At 50.8% G+C, this 21,293-nt stretch overlaps 2 protein-coding genes across 2 annotated transcripts in view; one reads left to right on the forward strand and one right to left on the reverse strand.

Annotated features, from left to right (window-relative positions):
- Window positions 1-899: 899 nt before the first annotated feature.
- Window positions 900-4,637, reverse strand: DNAJB1 (DnaJ heat shock protein family (Hsp40) member B1). The gene is made up of 3 exons (XM_060094060.1): window positions 4,337-4,637; window positions 2,594-3,174; window positions 900-2,293 (listed from the first exon to the last, which is right to left on the reverse strand). Exons 1-3 carry the CDS (start codon window positions 4,545-4,547, stop codon window positions 2,063-2,065), a joined length of 1,023 nt encoding a protein of 340 aa, XP_059950043.1. The 5' UTR covers window positions 4,548-4,637; the 3' UTR covers window positions 900-2,062.
- A 6,701-nt stretch (window positions 4,638-11,338) lies between these two features.
- The window catches only part of TECR (trans-2,3-enoyl-CoA reductase), a 28,538-nt gene continuing 18,583 nt past the window's right edge, over window positions 11,339-21,293 (forward strand). Inside the window, exon 1 of the mRNA XM_060094078.1 lies at window positions 11,339-11,478. Coding sequence (XP_059950061.1) covers window positions 11,464-11,478 — 15 coding nt within the window. The 5' untranslated portion in view covers window positions 11,339-11,463. The remainder of the gene's footprint in view (window positions 11,479-21,293) is intronic.

Genomic DNA, 21,293 nt, shown 5'->3' on the forward strand with positions numbered 1-21,293 from the left:
GGCTCTGATACTCCAGGGGTCACCTCCCAACTAGGATGGCCTCTCTGGGCTCCACATGGCTACCCTTCTAAGACACCCATGTCTTACCCAAGTCACTGCTAACCATGTGTGCCTGCTGAGCACTTGAAATGTGGCTGGAGCTACCAAGCAACTTCTATTGAATCTTAAAGAATTTCTGTTTTAAAAGACATAAAACATTCCCATCACTGAAGAAAGTTCTCTTGGACAGCACTGCTCTTAGACTGTTTTCAGTGGTTAAATTCTTTCAGTGGGAAGGGAAAGCCACTCCTAGGTTGACGTTAAACATGGTGTTATTTAAGTTTTTACATCAAGACGTTTCGTAGCAAAATAGCAATACATTGTTCTCCGCCTGTGTAATTACTTACCTTAAAATAAAACCAGTTCCTTAAAAAAAGTTGCAAAGTAAAAGCAGTTTCAGTGGCCTGCAAATAAAGGGAGGGCAGGAAATAGGTCTTCACCAGGGCAGGGCCGGCCCTGGGCTGGAATCCTAGTCTGGTTTAGCCAGGGTCTGCCTGACACCAGCCTGTTCTAGCAAGTAAGGAGTGGGGGGAAATTAAGAGGGTAGAACATACACCTCCCTTTGGCCCCAGCAACCAGACCTTGGAAGATAGGGAGGGGACCTGCTTAACTTTGGCCCCAACCTTCACAAAAAGCAAGCTCTGAATCCACTGGGCTCTCCGGATGCCTGGATCGAGTCCTGTGGGTTGCTGTTATCCACGCCACATCCAGCTCAAGGAGGGCGACTTCTCTATCCCTTGCAGAGGACTCCTGCCTTCTGCTCACCCCTCCCACCCACCCAGGCTGACTTTGGAGGGTTGTCCAGACCCCACCCCAGCCCGTCAGGAGAGCCCTCAAACAGAGTCACAGGACCGCTCCCCTGAGGTTTAGCATCAGTCTTTAATGCTATCACACTGCACATTGACAAGTCACACTTTGGTCTTGTGTTGGCAGTGGCAACTTACAATGAGTCTAAAGGTCTGAGCACCAGACTGGCCTGCAAGAACAATTCTTGTTCCTACATGCCTCCCCCCGCCCCCACCAGGTTCCTTCCGAATTCCATCATGGCCCCTTACAGAGAGCAGCAGCTGCTGTGGACTGTTTCATTTGAGTGCACACCAACTTTACACGGAATTATAAAAACATATTTACAGACGTTCCACAGTGCTCCTGTAATCAGAAGCAAAGACCCTTTTATCAAAAGGGATTATACCTAGGGCTGTGCAAAATGCAAAAGGATCAGATCCTTTTGAGAGTCCAGAGTCCATTAAACGAAAAATTACCTGGGCCACTGGTAAATCCCAGGTGTGCCAAAAGATTGCCTTACAGAAAAGGAAAGTGAGCGCACTCAGCCTTGGAGCCAGGGGTCGAGAGGACCCCCTGCTCCGGCCAGGGCCCTGGACGCTCGCGGGAGAGGCAGCTGCACAAGTTACCCGCTCACTGGAGGCCGGCTCCCTTGGTCTTGCTGGAACGAGAGAGGTATTGCTTGTGGGAGCCAGCCAGGCAGTTCGGCAAAAATAGTCTAGGTTCTCAATTTGAGATGGCAAGAGAAAAGACGGGATTCTTCAGGGCAAGAGTAAGACGTGGGAGACAAATACAGAATAAAACATGAACTGATTACACAACAGAAACTGAGGAGTGTACAGGGTTTGCTAACCAAGAAGGCAGGTCCATACCACGTCTAACATCTGCAAGCAAAGGGACTACAGAGGGATCAAGTCCAGCTGTGGGTCTGCCTCTCCCCCTGGGCAAGGCCTGGGGGAGGAGGGTGTGGGCCCATCCTGGAGGGCGGCAGGACCCAGCGGGGCAGACTGGACTGCCTTTTCCTGCTGTCCCCACCACCTGCCACCTTATCGCTCGAAAAACCACTTAAGTCTAGTGCACGACTTTAAAAGATTGTAATATATTCTCTAGAAAACATTCAGCAGTATGAAAGCCCTCCCTGGGCTCTCCCGGCCTCTCGTGGGTCCACAGCTGGTGGAACAGTCTGGAAATCCTTGAGCTCTGGAAAGGTCCCTGGTCAGTCCTTGGGGAACGTAGTTGACTATATCGGAAGAACCTGCTCAAGAACGGTTCTTGACGTCTGGGGAATCCTTTCGGGGAAGATCACTTCAAACTCAATAATGAGGTCCCCACGTTTCTCGGGCATTTTGGGGAGAGGAAGTCCTTCTCCAGGAACTTTTCGCCGCATGCCAGGCCTGATGACATCTTTGAATACAACAGGTATGGTCCTGCCGTCCAGAGTTGGGACATTCACTGTACAGCCACACAGAGCCTTGGAAAGCAAATGGACAACATTAGATAGAGAGTAGCTTCGGAAGCTCACATCCTGCCCAGAGGCTGTTTAACGTAGGGGAAGCACCATAAGGCCTTTATAGCTAAGGCCCTGCCCCCAGATCCACCCAGGTCACCAGCACAGAAGCTCTGGAAAAACAGAGCCCTGCAAAGTCTTGTTGCTACTGCACCTCCCAAGCCTGGCATGCACCAAGAGCTCAGAAATGTGTCAAGCAAATACTGAACTGTGTCAAAAAGCAGCCTTCTCCCTCCACAGACGTTGCCCTGCCTAGTGCCTTACCTCCCGAAGGGTGATCCTGGCTGGGTAAATGACATCAGAGCCATCTCTCTTAAAGATATTGTGTGGCTTGTCCTTTAAAACAAAGACGATGTCGGCTGGAATGTTGTTGGAGGTCTGGTCTCCTTCCTTGGGGAAGGTGATTTTGGTCCCTTCTTTCCACCCCCGCTTCACTTCAATGGTCAAGATTTTGTCTTCGTTGCGAATGCTCTTTCCATCAGGGTTCAGCCGCTTATGAGAGATTTTCATTTTCTTGGTACAGCCGCTATAGATCTCTTCAAGTGATACCCTAAGGTCATGGGTGACAGGGGGATCTTGCTTCCTTCGGGTGGGCTCTTGGGCAGGGCGGGAGCGGCCAAAGTTCATGTTGGTGAAGCCACCCATGCCAATGGGGAAGCCTGAGAATGGGTCATCGATGTCCATGCCTTCCTCCCCGTTGCGCTGCCCAAAAAAGGTGTCAAAGGGATTTCGGCCACCGAAGAACTCAGCAAACATGGCGTGAGGGTCTCCATGGAATGTGTAGCTGAAAGAGGTACCGTTAGCACCACCGCTGCTCCCGCCACTGGGGCCACCGCCCTTTAGGCCTGAAAAGCAAAAGCAGAAGAAATCAGATAGCTGGCTAGGAGCTTAGCTCTCCAGGAGCTTTCCTTAAGGAAAAAAGCTTAGGAACCATTGCAGGAGGGATTTTCTTAGTCTGTCTGGGAAGAATAAGGAAGAACCCCAAGCTTTTACCTCCCACTTGCAGCGGCAAAAACAGAACCCTTACTCCCCAAGGTAAGGTAGTTCATTGTGGCATGACAGTGGTGAAAAGCTCAAGCTCTGAGATGGCCACATCTCTTGGGGTCACCCAGGTCCTCACACCTGAGTAACCCATCCTTCCTGCAATGTTACAAGGAGTACAAAGAATTCACTAACAGATCCGATGAAAAAAGCACAACCCAGGATCAATTTTCACTAAATGTTAACTCTTAAATACTTTAGGGCTAGAGACGTGTGGGAGAATAGAGAAGAAGGTGAAACTGTAAACGGAGACTTTCAAATTCCCACACCCTGGCACTTACTGCCACCATTCTTATTTAAAAAGTCACTTCTTTCTGAAGACCAAGCCCAGAAGCCAGCCTGAGTCATCAACGGGCAACTGGACAACAAGAAAGCTTTCTTTTTCCCTGAAGAGGGCTACCCCGGGGAGGCTGGGCAGAGACAGGCCCCATTGCTCCATGCACCTTGACGGCCGACTACGTGCCCGGCACGGAGCCACGTAAGCACTTTACAGGGATTACCTCACTCCACCCTCAGGGAGCCCCGGGAGGTCGCTCGGCGTTAACTGTCACTTTCGTTTGCAGGCTCACTACACGCAGGCTGTGCCCGGCGCTCAGCCAGAGGCCCCGCCCTGCACCCCAGGGCGGCAGAGCCTCCCACCTCGCCCAGGTGAGCCTAGGGCCCGCGGGGCCACAATGCCACCAGTCAAGCTAGGCCTCCGAACCCTCTCCTGCTGCAACCCGGACCGATCGGGGCCGTGGGCGGAGGCGGGCGCCCAGGGAGGGGCAGCCCCAGACATACTAGAAGCTTCTGGGCGAGCAGCGCAGCTCCTCCCATTGGGCGGCCGCCTATCCGAGAACGGAGGCCCGTGTGGCCAGAGGGCGGGGGCTGCTCGCCCCCGGGGCGCCGCAGCGTGGCTGCTGTGCCTCGGTTTCTCCTCCTGTCAAACGGCGGGGCCGCGCCCCCGGCCGCGCGCGCGCACACTACCTTCCTCCCCATAGCGGTCGAAGATCTCGCGCTTGCGCGGGTCGCTGAGCACGTCGTAGGCCTCGGCGATCTCCTTGAACTTCTCCTCGGCGCCGGGCTCCTTGTTCTTGTCCGGGTGATAACGCAGCGCCTGGCGACGGTAGGCCCTCTTGATCTCCTCATCCGACGCACCGCGGGCCAGGCCCAGCGTCTGGTAATAGTCCTTGCCCATTGCCTGCGCCTGAGGCCCGCCGCCCAGCTGCAGCCGTCCCCCGGCTCCGCCGCCCCCCGCTCCCGGAGTCTATATACCCGCCCGGCGGAAGCTTCCAGAGCCCGCCAGCCCCCTCCAGAACCTTCCGCCCCTCCCCCTACGCAGTTTCGACCAATCGCCGCCGCCAAGGCTGCGACGCGCAATATCCGGGGCGGGGCCGAGCCGCCAACAGCCCCCGGCTCGCGGCCGCGCCCCTTCCCGCTCCGACCTCGGCAACGCCTCCCCGTGGCTTGCGCCCCAGGGAGACGGAAGCCCCGCCCACCCTCCACGGGAACCAATAGCGATCTTGCTTTACTGCTCCTGACGACCCGGCCGGCCGCGCAGCCCGCCCCCTGCCTGGGTCAATAGGTTACGACGCGCTGCTCCGGGAAGGGGCGGGGTCGGGGAAGACTCCGCCCCTTCCGTAGCAGAAGCAAACTTGCCCGCTCCTATCTCACGGGGCGTGGGAATCAGTTCCTGCCAGGAGTCTCGGGCCGGGGGAGTTACCTAATCTTTCCTTTCCCCAGACACCCACCCTGCTTCTGGGACTAAAATTACCCACCCGCCCTCTTCTACCGGCTGTAGGGAGAATGCACTTGGGAGCCCCGGTACTGTCCCTGTCCTCACCCATACAGTACCATGTAAAGCGAGGTGAGCACCCGGGACCAAAGTTCATCTCCCTGGAGAGGTCTTCTCAGTCCAGCTCCTCAAGCCTTTCAGTTTACCGTATTCTCAAGAACCCCTGCCACTGAAATTTGAAATTACTCTGTTCCTTGGTTTTCATGCTAAATGTCACCCTCCTCCCAGCCTGCGATCACCACGAGGGCAGGGACTGGGTCTTTGTCAGTGCTGGGTCTCCAGTGCCAGAAACGTGTCTGGAACCGACGCTTCGTAAATATTCCTGGCTGTTTTTAATACACCTGCTGCTTTTTCCCCTCCCCACTACCTTTATGATTTGGGGGAGACATGGGCGTGTCATACACGTCTCAGGACCTCTGTTTCCTCATCTGTGGGCAACATGATCCCTTTCGGCTCTGAGAGTCTGGGGTGTCTGTAGTCAAGGGCAGGGCCGACGGGGTAAGAAGGCTCAGAAAGGGGTACCACCTGAGAAGGGAAGGGGGGGTAGGTGGTAGTGCCCTGTGAAGGGGAGAGTTTCCTGGAAGAACTGCTTGGGAGGTCTGGGCGGTGTGACACTGGCTCTGGAGCCAGACAGCCCGGTTTCATTCTTGGTTCCAGCTCTTCCTGGCTGTGTGATCTTGGGCTGGTTACTGAGCCTTCCAGGGCCTTTAGCTTCCTCATCTGTACAATGGGGGTAGTAGTTGTACCTGCCTCATAGGGCTTTGAAGTTGATGTTGATTCAACATTTGTGAAGTGCCCAGGAAGTGCTGTCAAAGGGGTGACTAGCTGTCTGGTTGAATGGTGGGCTGCTGAGCCACCCACATCCTGGCAAAAAGCTTCTGGTAACTACTGCCCATGTGCAGGTTGGAACTCCTGAGAAAGATGCCATGGCCTTTCCCTGCTGTCTAGCAGGGGGATTCCGGCCATCCCTGGCCACCCCCGACCCCAGGGTAACCGTGTCAGTAAGGACCCTGCACTAGGACACACACCAGCTGACCTGGGAGGATGAATCTGGGCTGGGTGCCCAGGGGCACAGCACTGCAGGGTTCCTGAACCAATCATGGAGGGGAGAGAGTTTGATTTTTTTAAAAGCTACATAAACAGATAGCGGGAGAGTCACCATGGGGAAAAACTCAGAGCTTGTGGATTTCCTCACACTTATAAATTTAAGAGTTAACAGATGTGGCAGGGTCTTCACATAGCCCTGAGTGGGCCAAAAACATCATGAGAAGGGTGTCCTTGTGTTTAGGGGTAACCTGAGAGCTGGGAACTCTCCCTTCCTTGAGCAAGCCTGGGTCATGTTCAGGAAGTTTTAATTGTTTAACCCCTGCCCCCCAAAAGAAAAAAACAAAAACCAAACTCAACATCTCTTCTTATGGCTATGATTCTTTGACCTGGACACTCACTGGGCACTTTGGAATGTTATTGGAAAAGTGGCCTCTGCAGAAATCTCAGCAGAGGTTTGAGCTCTCAACTCAGAGAAGAAGAGAAGATGTGATGGGTAGTTGTATGCATCGACTTGGCTAGGCAATTGTACCCAGTTATTCAATTAAACACTAATCTAAGTGCTGCTGTGAAGGTGTTTTGTAGATGTGGTTAGGCTAACATCTATAATCAGTTGACTCTTAAGTACAGGAGATGACCATTGGTATTGTGGGTGGACCTCATCCAATCAGTTGAAAGTCTTCAAAAGCAAACACTGAGGGAATTCCCTGACAGTACAGTGGTTAGGGTTCTGTGCTCTCACTACCGAAGGCCTTAAAAGCAAATACTGAGGTTTCCCTGAGGATGAAGCATCAGTTCCTGGCCAAGAGTTTCCAGCCTGCTGGTCTGCCCTACAGATTTCAGACTTGCCTTGCCAGCCCCCACAATCGTGTGAGCCAATGCCTGAAATAAATCTCTTAATACACAGACACACTCACAAACACATATATCCTACTGGTTCTGTTTCTTTGGTATCCAGTAGAACCCTAATATAAGAACTAAGCAGGACTTCCCTGGTGGCGCGATGGTTGAGAATCTGCCTGCCAATGCAGGGGACACAGGTTCGATCCCTGGTCCAGGAAGCTCCCACATGCCGCGGAGCAACTACTACTACTGAGCCTGCGCTCTTAGAGCCCACAAGCCACAACTACTGAAGCCTGCATGCCCTAGAGCCCGCGCGCCGCAACAAGAGAAGCCACCGCAATGAGAAGCCTGCGCACCGCAACAAAGAGCAGCCCCCGCTCACTGCAACCAGAGAAAGCCCGCGTGCAGCAACGAAGACCCAACACAGCCAAAAATAAAAAAATAAAATAAAATAAAGAACTAAGCAGGTGAGTCTGGAGTCGGTCAGCCTCCGTTGAAATCCTGGACCCACTATTTACTTATTTACTGCCTGTGTGATCTTGCACAACTTGCTCTACCTCTCGAATTGCTACGTATGTCCTCCATGAAATGGGATAAGGGTAGATCTTACCTCCCAGGGTTGCTATTTGGATGAATTTGAGAGGGGCCAGGAAATGAACATCATAATAATAGCTAACACTGACATGGTCCTACTCTGTGTCAGGCCGGTTCCAAGCACTTGATGTGTATTAACTCATTTAATCCTGATAATAATCCTATGAGGTTGGACTATCATTACCTCCGTTTTACCGGTAGGGAAACTGAGGCTCTGAGAGGTCATGTGACTTGCCTGAGGTCACCCAGTGAATAAAATACTGAGGTGTAAAGTGTTTAGCATACTGAGTATTTATGGTGAGCACTCAGCTTATGTTAAGGTGTGACTCAGATGATGATAAAGACTTAATTTTTTTAAAAAAAGCATCGCCATTTTTTTCAACTCTTCTCTTCATGAAAAAGAACTTCAAAAGCATTACAGCCATACAAGCTAACAATCTTCCCATGGTGGAATACCCATGTGAAATAAAAACCTATGTTCACATAAAAACCCATGAGCAAATGGTTATCAAGGCTTTATTTTTCATTACCAACAGCCATTAAAACCTCAATATCCTTCAGTGGGTGAATGAATAAACTGTGATCTGGCAACATGATGGAATACTATTCGGCCATAAAAAAGACTGAGCTACTGACACAGGAAACAATGCAGAGGAACCTCAAATGCATTATGTTAATGAAAGAAGCCAGGATCAAAAGTCTATTTACTGTGTGATTCCATTTTAAAGGACCTCTGGAAAAGGCAAGAGTATTGATGCAGAAATTGGATTAGTGGTTGCCAGGGGCTGGGATCTGCTGCAAAGGGATACAGGGGAATTTGGGGGGATGATGGAAATGTTCTATATCTTGACTGTGGTGGTGGTTACATGTCTGTATTTATTCAGAACTGTACACTAAAAAAGGTGAATTTTACTGTATGTAAATTATACGTCAATAAAAAGAAAGAAAATAAATCCCATGGACCTAAAAATAAAAATTAAAAAGACAGACAAGATAGAACCTGGGAAACCTCTCTCTGGGGCTCCTGACACAGTGGAAAGTTGCTATCCAGCCCTGGCTTGTCTGCTATAGGCTTTACCTTCCCTCACACAGCTCTGAATCAGCTTGATGACACACCCAAAAACAAGCCAAGCCAGGTTCCTGGAAGAATCAAGATCCTATCTTACTTTCATGTGGGAAATAGAATTTCCCCTTTGGAAACTGCTCTAAGGGACTTATCACATTTGGCTCAGCAAATACCAAATGTATTTACTTGTCACCATTATGAATCAGCCACTGTGCTGGACAATCTAGCTGTCCCTACCAACAGGTATAGTCAGAGCCGTGGTACAGTGTCATAAATGGCTTGAACAAAGTGGCCAGTCTTCATTCTGAGGGTGGATTTGGTTTCTGCTGGCAGATTGATTACTGGAAGCCAGGTGAGGCCAACAAGGGGTCCTCACACCTGTACTACCCATCACAAACAAAGGACTGGGCTTCCCTGGTGGCGCAGTGGTTGAGAGTCCGCCTGCCGATGCAGGGGACACGGGTTCGTGCCCCGGTCCGGGAAGATCCCACATGCCGCGGAGCGGCTGGGCCCGTGAGCCATGGCCGCTGAGCCTGCGCGTCCGGAGCCTGTGCTCTGCAGCGGGAGAGGCCACAGCAGTGAGAGGCCCGCGTACCGCAAAAAAACAAAAACAAAAACAAAAAACAAAGGACTTCTTTGCAGGCTGGATCATGCCTTTTCTATGCATTTCTTGTAGGTGAGGAGAGGGGCGGAAATTATTTTTATGCCTCGGCTGGCACACAGCATAGTAGGTTCACAAAATTATTTGGTGCCTGTTGAGTGAGTTCAGGGCTCAGGAAGCAGTCTCGAAAGGGAAATTCCAGAATGTTCTGAGTCTGTAGGAATGTGTGTGGAATCTCCAAAACTGACACCTATTTGGACACCAGACGCCTTACCTAGCTGGAACCCAGTGATAGGGAAGACATGCCTACTCAGACCACATTGGAGAAGCTGGAAATTGGCAAAACTGGCAAAGTAGCAAAACATGGCTGGGTTTTAGGGGTTCAACCCTGCCCCCTCAGCATCTCAGAAGTAGACACCTCAAGTAACTCAACTTCGTACAATTTAAACTTGTGGCCTCTGAGTGAGTAGTCCCCCATCCCCCTCCATGAGGCCAGGGAATGAGGCCTGTCGGTACATAAAGGATCTCAAGATACTGTGAGCCCCACAACTGCTAACAGGAAGAGATCTGTACAAGAGAAAGTACAAGTATAAAACACTATGTTTTCCTCTGTTTTGCCCAGATACGCCCGATGAAAAAGGTAATGAATTTCTGAAGACCACAGCCTTAGCTTCCTTTACTTGGAGACAGGGGTCCCCAAAAGCTGTAGCTTTAGAAGTCTCTAGAGCCTAACCTGGATGACTAAGTGCTAAGCATTGACTCACCTTCTCCCTGCCCTGCTCTCCTGTGAATCAGAGATCTATCTTTGAGGACTTCTCACCATGTCCCTGATGCCAGGCCTCTGAATTCTGAAGGGTTCAATGGTTGATGAAGGCTCAGGGGCAGGGTCTGGAATCAGGAGAATGGAGATAAGGTGAGGGAGTGTGCCAGGTCCTGTCTTAAGTGTGCATGGGTCTGTGTGTGTGTGTGTGTATTTGTGTGTGGTGGAAACCAGCCTCCCAGCCTGCTCATGACAATCAATGGAGCAAAAGCATGGCGTGACCCCAAACCAGCACTGTCCAGTAGAGCTAGTGTGAGAGGGACAACCGCCAGCCACATGCAAGCTGTGTTTGATTTTAAATGTTCCAACAGGCACATTAAAGAAGTAAAAAGAAACAGGGGAATTTAATTTTAATAATGCATTTTAATCCAATATATCCAAAATAATATCATTTCAACGTGTAATCAACATAAAAGGTGATTAATGAGGTTTTTTTGGTTTTTTTTTTTACATTTTCCTTTCCGTACTAAGTCTCTGAAATCGGTTTGTGTTTTATGTTTACAGCACATCTCAGTTTTGACCAGCCACATTTCAAGGGCTCACTAGACACATGTGGCCAGCGGTGACCATACTGGACCGTGCAGGTAGAGACAAATGTGGCCTCCCTGCCCATCGAGTCGAGCAAGGTGGGGCGGGGGCTTGCATTGAAAGGGGAGTGAAGACAGCCCCAGAATGGTTACAGGTTGGGGGCGGTTCCAGAAGGCTTTTCACCACCCATTTCCCCTTTCCTTTCCTCCCATTCATGACAGGTACGGGTCCCCTAGCCAGAAAGGCCTCTCCATCCAGGTGCCCCAGCCCATGCCTCCAACCGCTATCCCTCTCCCGTTGCTCCCCGGTATCCCCCGGGGGCCGCCCACCTCGGAATTCATCCAGTCGAGCTGCCCACCACGTGGATGCTGCCTTATACGTCACTCAACTGCTAGCTCCCTCCCCCGCGCCTTGCAGTAACCTTGGCTTCCCTTGGTTTCCACAGCGACGCCACCAAGGGGCGGGGCAGGGGGGCTCGCGGCGCGGAGGCCCCCTTTGATTGGTGGGTAGCCAAGCCCCTTCTTTCTACCGACCCCCCTCCCTCTTGCCCGCGCTCCGCCCCCTCGGTGGGTCCTGCAAGCTGATTGGCTAGCCCCGTGGCGAGAGCGGCTATTTCTCGTTCAGACCAGGCCTGCTGGGCGAGGGCGAAGTGGGCGCCCCGTGCGCTGATTGGCTGGAGGGGTGCGCGCGGCAGGGAGGAGCGGGGCGGACGCGGAGCCGCGGTTAGTCTCGCGGGGAGGTCGTGAGCGCGTGAGGTATCCCTTGCAGTGTCGCGGGCAGGTAGCTGCAGCAGCAGGAGCAGTAGCCGCCGTGTGAGGGAGCCATGAAGCACTCTGAGGTAAGAAACGAAGAAACGGGGGCCGAGCGACCGCCGCAGACCCATTTTTTTCTTCGTGAGACAACGGGAACCCCCCCTTCTCGCCCTGTGCCGAGCCGGAAGGCGCAGGCGCAGTAGGCGCGCGTTGTGCCCCGGAGCCACTCGTAAATCGCAGTGCGCATATGCGGGGGAGGTACTTCTAATTCTGCAACCCAGGCTGTTTTGCGGTTGCCTTTTCTTGGGGTCTCTGCAGGACCTGGGAAGCTTACAGGTTCCTTGCAGCTCTCCCTGCGGGATGAGTTGCAGACTTTGGCAGGGGAGGAGCGAGGGTGTGGAACCCTTGCTTCCAGTCTGAGGGTGTCTTGCACAAACCTTGCACCCTGCCTCTGCCTCGGGCTTTGGAAGGGGCTTTGCAATCAGCCCAGAGAGGCTTGATCTTTGGATCCCTTCCTCGCCCGGGACGTCTCCCTGAGAGGCTTAGGCGGTGAAGGTGTAGCTCCAGTGCTGGCTCCCGCCGACCAGGAAAGCTGATCTTTGTTTTCTGTTAATATAAGAGATCATCTCAGTTAACCCCTGCGTGTCACCGAGGAGAAATATCACACCCACAGCCAGTCTTGAAGTCTAGGTCTTCTGACTCCCAACTCGGGCCTCTTTCCCTTAAAACGAAGTGTTCTGATGCACTTACCGACCTAGCTGATAATATAATGTTAATACTTTAATTAATTATGCTGACTTATAAGTAACATTAAATAATAAACTAATTTATTATTAAATTAATACGGATAATTTAAAGAGTGCTTACTTTTGTGCTCGTGAGATTCTGTTACCTTGTTTTCTTGTCTTCACACCCCTGTGAGGTAGGAGACTATTAATTATTCTTGTTTTTGTAGATGGAGAAACAGTCTCAGAGATGTCAGATGACTTGCTCAAAGGTCCTGAGCTAGTAAGTGCAGAACAGAGAGAGAAACTCAGGACTCCAGAGTCTCAGTTGCTAACCTCTATGCCATGCTGGTCCCCAAATGAAAATGAGCAGGTTGAGAGGTTTCTTTGTTTTCTTTTTTCCCTTCCCCAATTAAAAAAATTGTGGTAAAATACACATAAAATTTACCTTAACCTTTTTTTTTTTTTTTTTTTTTTTTTTTGCGGTACGCGGGCCTCTCACTGTTGTGGCCTCTCCCGTTGCGGAGCACAGGCTCCGGACGCGCAGGCTCAGCGGCCATGGCTCAGGGGCCCAGCCGCTCCGCGGCATGTGGGATCTTCCTGGACCGGGGCACGCACCCGTGTCCCCTGCATCGGCAGGCGGACTCCCAACCACTGCGCCATCAGGGAAACCCTACCTTAACCATTTTTAAAAGTACAGTTCAGTGGCATTAAATACATTCACATTGTTGTGCAGCCGTCACCACCATCCATCTCCAGAACTCTGTTCTTTTCATCTTGCATAACTGAAACTCTGTACTCATTAAACACTAACCCCCCTTCTCTTCTCTGCCTAGCCTCTGGCAACTGTCATTCTACTTTCTGTCTCTGTGAATTTGATCATGTTAGGTGGCTCATGTAAGTACAAGGAGAGATTTCTTGTTTTTATTCACGAGTGGAATACCACTGCTTCTGCCCACCCCCTTTACTACTACTACTACTACTACTACTACTACTACTATTGTTACTACTTTTGGCGGTAATTTACCCAGAATATTTTGAAACCTTTAACCCAGAAGTCCTTAATCATTTTTGACATGGCTCAAAAATGAGGAAGTAGGATTCAGTAATCTCATGCTTCATTCAACTTCATGATGATAGATTGACATTCTTCTAATAAAGTTCTCCTAATACAGTTTTCCCTCTCAAAACCTCTGTGTAACCCTGGAGAAAAAGCCACATTCACTTTGAAAGATGCAGGATGGAAGATACGTATGGTCTTACAAAATGGAGTTAGTTTTGCTAGTCGGCAGGCAGATAAAGTAGGCCCCAGAGAAGCCTTGGGGTGCGCACTTTTGTTCCGGGAAGCTGGGCACAGCCTGAGGCCCATGGCTTGGACTGGAGGACATGCTCTACTTTACTCAAACCCTTTCCCTCCCAGAAGGAGGGAGGAGCTTCAAACCCACTGTTCAAAGTGACCTTGGAGAAAGAAAATAAAATTGTTAATTTGCTGTGTTCTCTGTTATCATTTTCTGCTAACATTTGCCAAGTAAGCACTGAGGTGATAGCTACAGAGTTTCTGTACAGGAGGAGCAGTTGTCTCCCAGCCCAGTTTGCACAGCATGCCGATCAGCTTTTTTTATTTTTATTTTTTAAATTATTATTGGGGTATAGTTGTCTTACAATGTTGTGTTAAGGCCGATCAGCTCTGGATGTTTGTTGCAGATTAATAAAAATAGCAGAGATTCTTTCCCTCACATTTAACAGTTTGAGAAAAGGTTTCAATTATCCATAGCAAAGAATGTATTTCTGTTTGGGACTAAGTCCATCCTTCCACCCCTAAGCGACCCCCTATCCACTGAGTGATTAACACCCACCAAAAAGACCTATTTGACTCTGAGAGAGACCTTGGAGATTAGGACGTGTAATTTACAAGCGATGGAGATGCTGCTCAGAAAGGTGCAGGACTTGCGCAGTGACACAGTGAGTTAGTGAGGGTTGATATCTGATGTTTTTGGCAGGTGGGATTCCAGCTGGAGGGGAGATTTGCTGCTGCTGTGATGACAGTTTGCTGACGCTGCCATTCTCCCTTCTATGGTCTGAGAGGACGATGTGTCCCTTCAGTGGCCTAATTGAGACAAAGCGGGTAGAACAGGTCACTCTCGGGCTTTGGCTGATGCAGTTCCTTGGAAGGCAGAGCAGGCCTTGGGATTGTCTTGGGATCAGAGCAAGGTCGATAAAGGAACTGCTTATCCGAGGCTATAGGAATTTTTTTTTTTTTTAATTTTGTTTTGCCATTGCAGATGAGAGGTCAAAGTAATGATCCCACTAGCAGCTCAAAAATAGTTGCTGTATCTTTTGAGTCTGTTATTTCCTGGAATGATCAGTCCCTCTCAGCCTTCTTGGGCCCAGGTCACTGCCCATTTCCCACAGCTGGGTTCCCGGAGGCAAGGCAGCCTCATCCTCGTGGGGTCCCCATTGCCCCATTTAGGATCTTCCACCCCCTTCCCCCCAGAAAAGCGTAGCTCTATTGGTTCTCATCTTGTGAATAATCCTCGACCAATACGGTTCTTGCTTCAGTTTTCTCCACAGGAATAAGTATACGAAAGTTCTGTAAGCTAGAGTTCTGGTCAAGAGGCAGTTGTTTAGAGCCGGAAAACTTGGTGGATGGTGAAAATTAAGGAGAACGTAGACTCGTGTGTAATGGTGCTATAGGTGCATGGGCTTTGGACAGGCCTGGCTCTGCCGCTCACTAAATAACTGTGACCCAGGGCAGGTTACTTAATCTTTCTGAGCTCCTTGGAGCAAAATCTGTTTAATTGTGACAGCAAAGGCCAGCAATAAAGAACATTATGAAATTGCTGGAAATCTATCTTCAAGGGGTGTGCATAAAGCGAGAGGTGCTACGTGTAGCTCTGGTTCATTTATTTTAACTGTTGTGCACGATTCCATTATATGAAAACCAATCTAGTTTGATTTCCTGGTCCTTTAATAAATCTCCAGACATCCTGTAGAGTGGAAAAAAAGCAAATAGCAAAAGATTTTATAAATTTAAAAAACATACCAAATGAGACTTAATGTGTGTTGTTTATGGACATATACCTAATTAAAGGATAAATTGTAATATGAGATGAGAAATGTGTGGGAATTACACAGTAGTTAGAGGAACCGTTGCTTGGATAGAGATGGAGGGCGAGGAAAAGGCATAGGGAAGGCTTCAGCTGTTTTTTTTTTTTTAAAGGAATCTGATGTAAATAGAGTAAAATATAAATATCTGTTTAACCTGGGAGGTGGCATCCTAAGTGTCTGCTGTTTCCTATACTTTTTTCTTGTGAATTCTTGTGTCCTTCTGAAGTAGAAGGTGAGGGATAATTTGGGTTTTTTTGGCCACCAAGCGCTGTTTTAATATGCTGGTCTCTGACTTTTGCACTTAAATTTGGTGCCTGTTTGCAGGAAAGTATTGTACTCTGAGATGGGGCTTGCTTGATCTCTTCATTCACACCTTTCTGCAGGCTGCATCCAACAGGCCTTCAGAAAACGCTTTTGGGATTGATTTTGCATTTGCAGGCAGGATGGGAGCCAGGTTATGATCCCCCTCTTTCTGGGTTACTTTTTGTTGCTGGATAATCATATCAGCGACAGGTCACACTTCTCATGTCCTTCCAAAAACCCTGAGAGGTGGGTACTCCTTGTTTCTTTGTTTTGTGGATAAAGAACCAGAGGCTCAGAATGGTGAAGGAGCTTGTCCAAGATTACATCGTAGTGGAGACAGGATCCAGACCCAGGTCTGTCTGATTCCTCATCCGTAGAAGAGCCAGAGCCGCGGCATTGCTGGTGATGCTGGCAGTGCTGGTAATAACAGCGACCAGAGTTTATTGAGTCCTGTGAACCCCTGATCCGGTGGGCACCAGTGTTAACTTCTACTTTACAGGTAAGGAAACAGGCTCAGAGAAGTCGGTTAAGTTGCTCAAGGTCACAGAGCCAGGAAGCAGTGGAGCTGGGCCTTGGCCTCTGGTTTGCCTGACTCCAGTGGCGGGGCCTGGGTGGAGGAGGTGGGGCCTGGATGGAGGAGGTGGTGGGAGAAGCTGAGTGCCTGGTGTGGTTGGGCGGGTGCAGGGCAGGGCAGCTGTTAGAGCCCACTGGTGGGGCACTGGGGTGCGGACGGGGAACCCTGAGCCTAGTGGAGCCTCTTGAATAACTGGTTCCTGAGGAGTGAAAAAGGTGGAGGGTTGACAGCCCTGCGTGGCGGGGTGGGGACTGTGCTCCCCAAAGACTACGCAGTTGAGTTTGTTTGGGAAACCCTGTACTTTCACTGACAGTCTTGGCTGGATGAGGATGAGAAAAGCCCGAGACCTTGGGCTGGTTGGTCAAGTTCAGGTGAGGTCTTAACACCCTCTTGCTGATATCGACAGTGGCAGCTGAGGATGTTTTAATACCTGGGCACAGCCAGAGCATCATGATGAAAGCCACTACTGATACAGTGCTCCCTCTAAGTGCTTTTTATCAATTAACTCATTTACCCCTCACAGTAAACCTATGAAGTTGGTACTATTCTTATCCCTATTTTTAAAAAAATTTTAAATTTATTTATTTATTTTTGGCTGCATTGGGTCTTCGTTGCTGCTCGTGGGCTTTCTCTGGTTGCTGCGAGCGGGGGCTGCTCTTCGTTGTGGTGCGCGGGCTTCTCATTGCGGTGGCTTCTCTTGTTGCGGAACATGGGCTCTAGGCACGCGGGCTCAGTAGTCATGGCTCGCAGGCTCTAGAGTGCAGGCTTCAGTAGTTGTGGCACACAGGCTTAGTTGCTCCCTGGCATGTGGGATCTTCCCAGACCAGGGATCGAACCCGTGTCCCCTGCATTGGCAGGCGGATTCTTAACCACTGTGCCACCAGGGAAAGTCCTCTTATCCTTATTTGACAGATGGGGAAACCAGGGCCCAGAGGAGTGAAGAGATGTACCCCAGGTGACACAGCTAGTGAGCGGCAGAGCCTAGGTTCTACTAGATTCAAAGTGGCTTCACTGTGGGTTGGCCCAGGCATTCATGCCCTGAGGAAGGAATGAAGTGTGGCCGAGTGGCTGTGGCCTTTGGAAGCCACTGGGTCTGCTCTCGGGACGGTTTCTTAACTGTCTCGGGACAGTTCAGTTTTCTCATCCATGAAGCCGGGATAAAGACACCTGTCTTGGAGGGCCACTGAGGAGAGTGAAGTGCCCAGCACACTTCCTGGCCCATAGTCCAGGTATAAATCATTAGGCGGGTAAGGATAAATGGTTAGGTGGATGAAGACAGATCTGCATCAGTGATGCCACCTGAAATGCCTTCTGCATGTGTCTTCTTTTTTTTTTTTTCAATTAATTAATTAATTTTATTTTTGGCTGCGTTGGGTCTTCATTTTTGCGTGCGGGCTTCCTCTAGTTACAGTGAGCGGGGGCTACTCTTTGTTGCGGTGCGCGGGCTTCTCATTGTGGTGGCTTCTCGTTGCAGAACACGGGCTCTAGGCGCGTGGGCTTCAGTAGTTGTGGAGCGCAGGCTCAGTAGTTGTAGCTCGTGGGCTGTAGAGCGTAGGCTCAGTAGTTGTGGTGCATGGGCTTATCTGCTCCGTGGCATGTGGGATCTTCTTGGACCAGGGCTCAAACCCGTGTCCTGTGCATTGGCAGGTGGATTCTTAACCCCTGAGCCACCAGGGAAGCCCTGCATGTGGCCTGTTTTGAACGCATCATGACTTGTCAGTGAACAAGGCCCATGGAGATGGATTCTTGCTAAACAGTATGCCCAGAAGATGGAGGAAGAAGCCCAGATGCCAAAGATCAGTTCTGATACAACATCACGTACACTAAAGTCACATTTTGGGATGATCTGCTCAGTCCTCCTCTGTGGGATGACCCTCAGTGAAGTCAAAGCCCAGTCAGAACCCACCTTTTTCTTTTTTGCATTTTGGCTGTGCTGCGCAGCATGCGGGATGGTTCCTCAATCAGAGATTGAACCCGGGCCTCTGCAGTGAGAGTGCCGAATCCTAATCACTAGGCCACCAGGGAACTCCCCAGAACCCACTTTTTAACTTTTGTGACAAAGAACCATTCCAAGAGGCAGGTACTCCAAGTGGGCCTGGTCTTCTGATGCCTGTCACAGCCTTCGTACTCACAAGTGCACCGCTTCTGTTCTTGCCCCTCCTGGCTGTGTTCCCCACCCAGCAGCAGCCAGAGGGTCTCTCCCATGTAGGGGGGAGGATCTTAGCACCACATGCCTGAAAACACTCCCCTCAGAGTCTTCTGGTCCCTCCTCTACCCCCTGCTCTGCTCACTCATTGCTGTACTGCTTTTGTCTCAAACATCCACGTCCACATCCCTGCCCTGTGCATAGGCTCTTCCCTCAGCCAGAACTGATCTTCCCTCTGTTTTTTCCCATTCCTGCTCCCTTCTTGTTTTTTTGTCTTTTTTAAAAAAATATTTATTTATTTATTATTTTTGGCTGCACTGGGTCTTATTTGTGGTACGTGGAATCTTTTATTGCGGTGCACGGGCTCTTCATTGCAGTGAGTGTGCTTCTCTCTAGTTGTGGCACATGGGCTCCAGAGTGTGCGGGCTCAGTAGTTGCAGCATGCAGGCTTAGTTGCCCCGTGGCATGTGGGATCTTAGTTCCCTGACCAAGGATCGAACCCTCACCCCCTGCATTGGAAGGCGGATTCTCAACCACTGGACCACAAGGGAAGTCCCTGCTCCCTTCCTGTTATTGAGAGCTCAGCTTCAGTGTCGTTCATAGAGGCCTTCCCTGACTGTCCTGTCTGCAGTGTGACCCCTGCACTCTGTTCCTCTCCTCTGGCCCTCCTTGGGCTGTGGTTGTGTTTTCATTTGGGAACTTGATGGTCTTTCTACCCGGACAGATTATGAGCTCCCTGAGGGCAGGGGCTCTTGGTGTCTTGTTCCTGCAGCTTCCGAATGGGTAGATGAATGCATCTTCTCCCTGCGGTCAGGGTCACAGGGAGTAGTAGAAGGGTGAGTGGGGGCCTGCTGCAGGGACCTGGGTGAGTCCAGTGTTGCATGTGTTGGGCTCAGGTGGCCCTATGCGACCCGTCCTTAGTGGTCCCAACCTAGGGAAGTTGGCTTTACGGGGTGGTTGTAAGCCCTGGGTCCACCCTGGCCACAAGTGTCCTGTTCCCTGTTGTCCCCCTCCTTCTGGAACCTGGGCATGCTGAGATGGGAGCCTCCAAGACTGCACGTGGGCCTGCCCGTCATTGTTGCACAGGTTGCTGGCAGGTTCTGCTGGTCTGGGCACTCTTCCGTGGTGGGCTCTGCTCACCTGTTTTCCGGTCCATCGTCTATTTATTAGTTCATTCTTTCCAACATATATATGTATATATTTCTCTATACCTGTCATACGCCAGGAATTCTGGGCTGAATGAACCACAACCTCTGCCCTCAGGATGTTTTCATCTAAGCTGAGGCCTGAAAGAGGAGGTCTTCCGGGAAGGGAGGAGCACAGTTTGTGCAGAGGCCTGGAGGCCAGACTCCACATCTAGAGATGAGGCTGGCCAGGCAAGCCTTTGTAGGCACCCAGACACCTGTGGACTTTGTCCCAATGGTGATGGAAGTTTCTTTTTCCTGTTGATTTTACCTAAAAGTTTAACTTTCAGAGGGCAGTTTACTGCTAAGTCCTTGGGGGGGGGCCCTCCCACTATGGTGTGTGTTATGTAAACATGAGGGAGAGTTCTCATTATGGACAAGGGCGCTGTGGGTGGTGTTTGGGGCTCACCCCCCGCCCCACGCCCAGTCCTGTGGTTACTTAGAGATGGGCCACGAGCGTCTCCCAGCCCTCTGGGGGATAAAGGGCCTCTCAGCAGCTTGTGGGGATTGGCAGGCTGGCACAGCCCTGTCCCTGCTCGAACCAGGCTCTTATGTAAGCAGGACTCATGGGCCATTCAGGCAGCTCGGGAGACTGCAGGGTTTGTGCCATCTCCCAGGGCCTTCTGAATTCTTTTTTTCCTCTTTAAAAGGACCAGGGAGCACTGGCTGGGGACCATGCTGGTTGTGTGGGAACTGGGTCTGAGGGAACGGTGCCTGTCCTCAGGGTGGGAGTGGATCTCTCAAGTTGCCGGGTAGGGCAGTTTAACCCTAGCATTTGGGGCTTTCTAGAGCAGCAGGAAGCAGGCTGAACTTGAGGGGGTCCAAGAGCTGCAGCTTGCAGTCTAGTGAGGAGAAGCTGTCTCCCAGGACACCTCAAGAAGCTAACTCAGAAGGAGAAGGGTGGGTTGGGGGAGTTGCTGAATTGATGCTTCTCAGGAGGTGGGGTTGAGGGAGCGTGTCCCTTTGTGCATGAGGGTAATAGCAGAATTCTTGGGGAGATATGTAGAGAGTCTGAAACAGTGTATTGTTGAATCCTCTCCACTGCAGAGAATCAAGTCTCACGGAATCTCCTGGCTGGAGGTGGGATCCACAGAGGACGGGCTGGGGTTGAGCCCGGGGAAATCCCAGTGCTGGGACAGTTTCTGGAGAGGTGGCTGTCCTCGTCCTGTCAGCGAATCTCCTCATTCAGGTCTCAGCTCAAATGTCACCTCCTCCGAAGGGCTCCCTCTGACCCACCCAGGCCACACTTGTCACCCCTCCTGTTCTGGTTCTCCGCGTAGCACTTAGCACCTTCTGATAGCTGTTTGTGTGAGGTTCTCCTCTGTCACCCTGACGTGGATCTCGTGATTGTGTGCTTGCCTGTTAAGAGACCTACACACACAGGCAGGGCGGTCTCAGGCAATTAGTTAGGCACATCGTCCATGCCTGCACAAAAGGCACCGCAACCCAATGAGCAGGAGGGTCCCAGGAGGGTGCTTCACGCTTTTGGGGTGCCTGGCTGTTCCCTGGAACCCAGGGTTTGGCCATGAGCATGTGTAGCTCTGGTGCGTTTGTGTGGGCTTCTGCTCATTTTTCGGTACTTTGGAATTTGGCCATTTCCCCCCCCCCATTTTTGACCCAGAGTTACTTGAACTCTGAGTTTTCATGTAAGGATGAGATGGGGATCCTCTAGGAAGCGCTGACCACGACCGACAGGCCCCAGTAATATCTCCTGCCAGGCTTATCCAGGCGCCATCTGAGAAGCGGGCCCAGGAACTGTACACATTCTCAACACCACATCCTGGCTCACCTGGGGCCTCTGGATGGCAGCATTTCCAGTCTCTCCAGCTGGGCCTGGAAACCTGCACCATCCGGGAGAAAG

The sequence above is a fragment of the Mesoplodon densirostris genome, chromosome 3 (assembly GCF_025265405.1).
Source record: "Mesoplodon densirostris isolate mMesDen1 chromosome 3, mMesDen1 primary haplotype, whole genome shotgun sequence".
Lineage (NCBI taxonomy): Eukaryota > Metazoa > Chordata > Mammalia > Artiodactyla > Ziphiidae > Mesoplodon > Mesoplodon densirostris.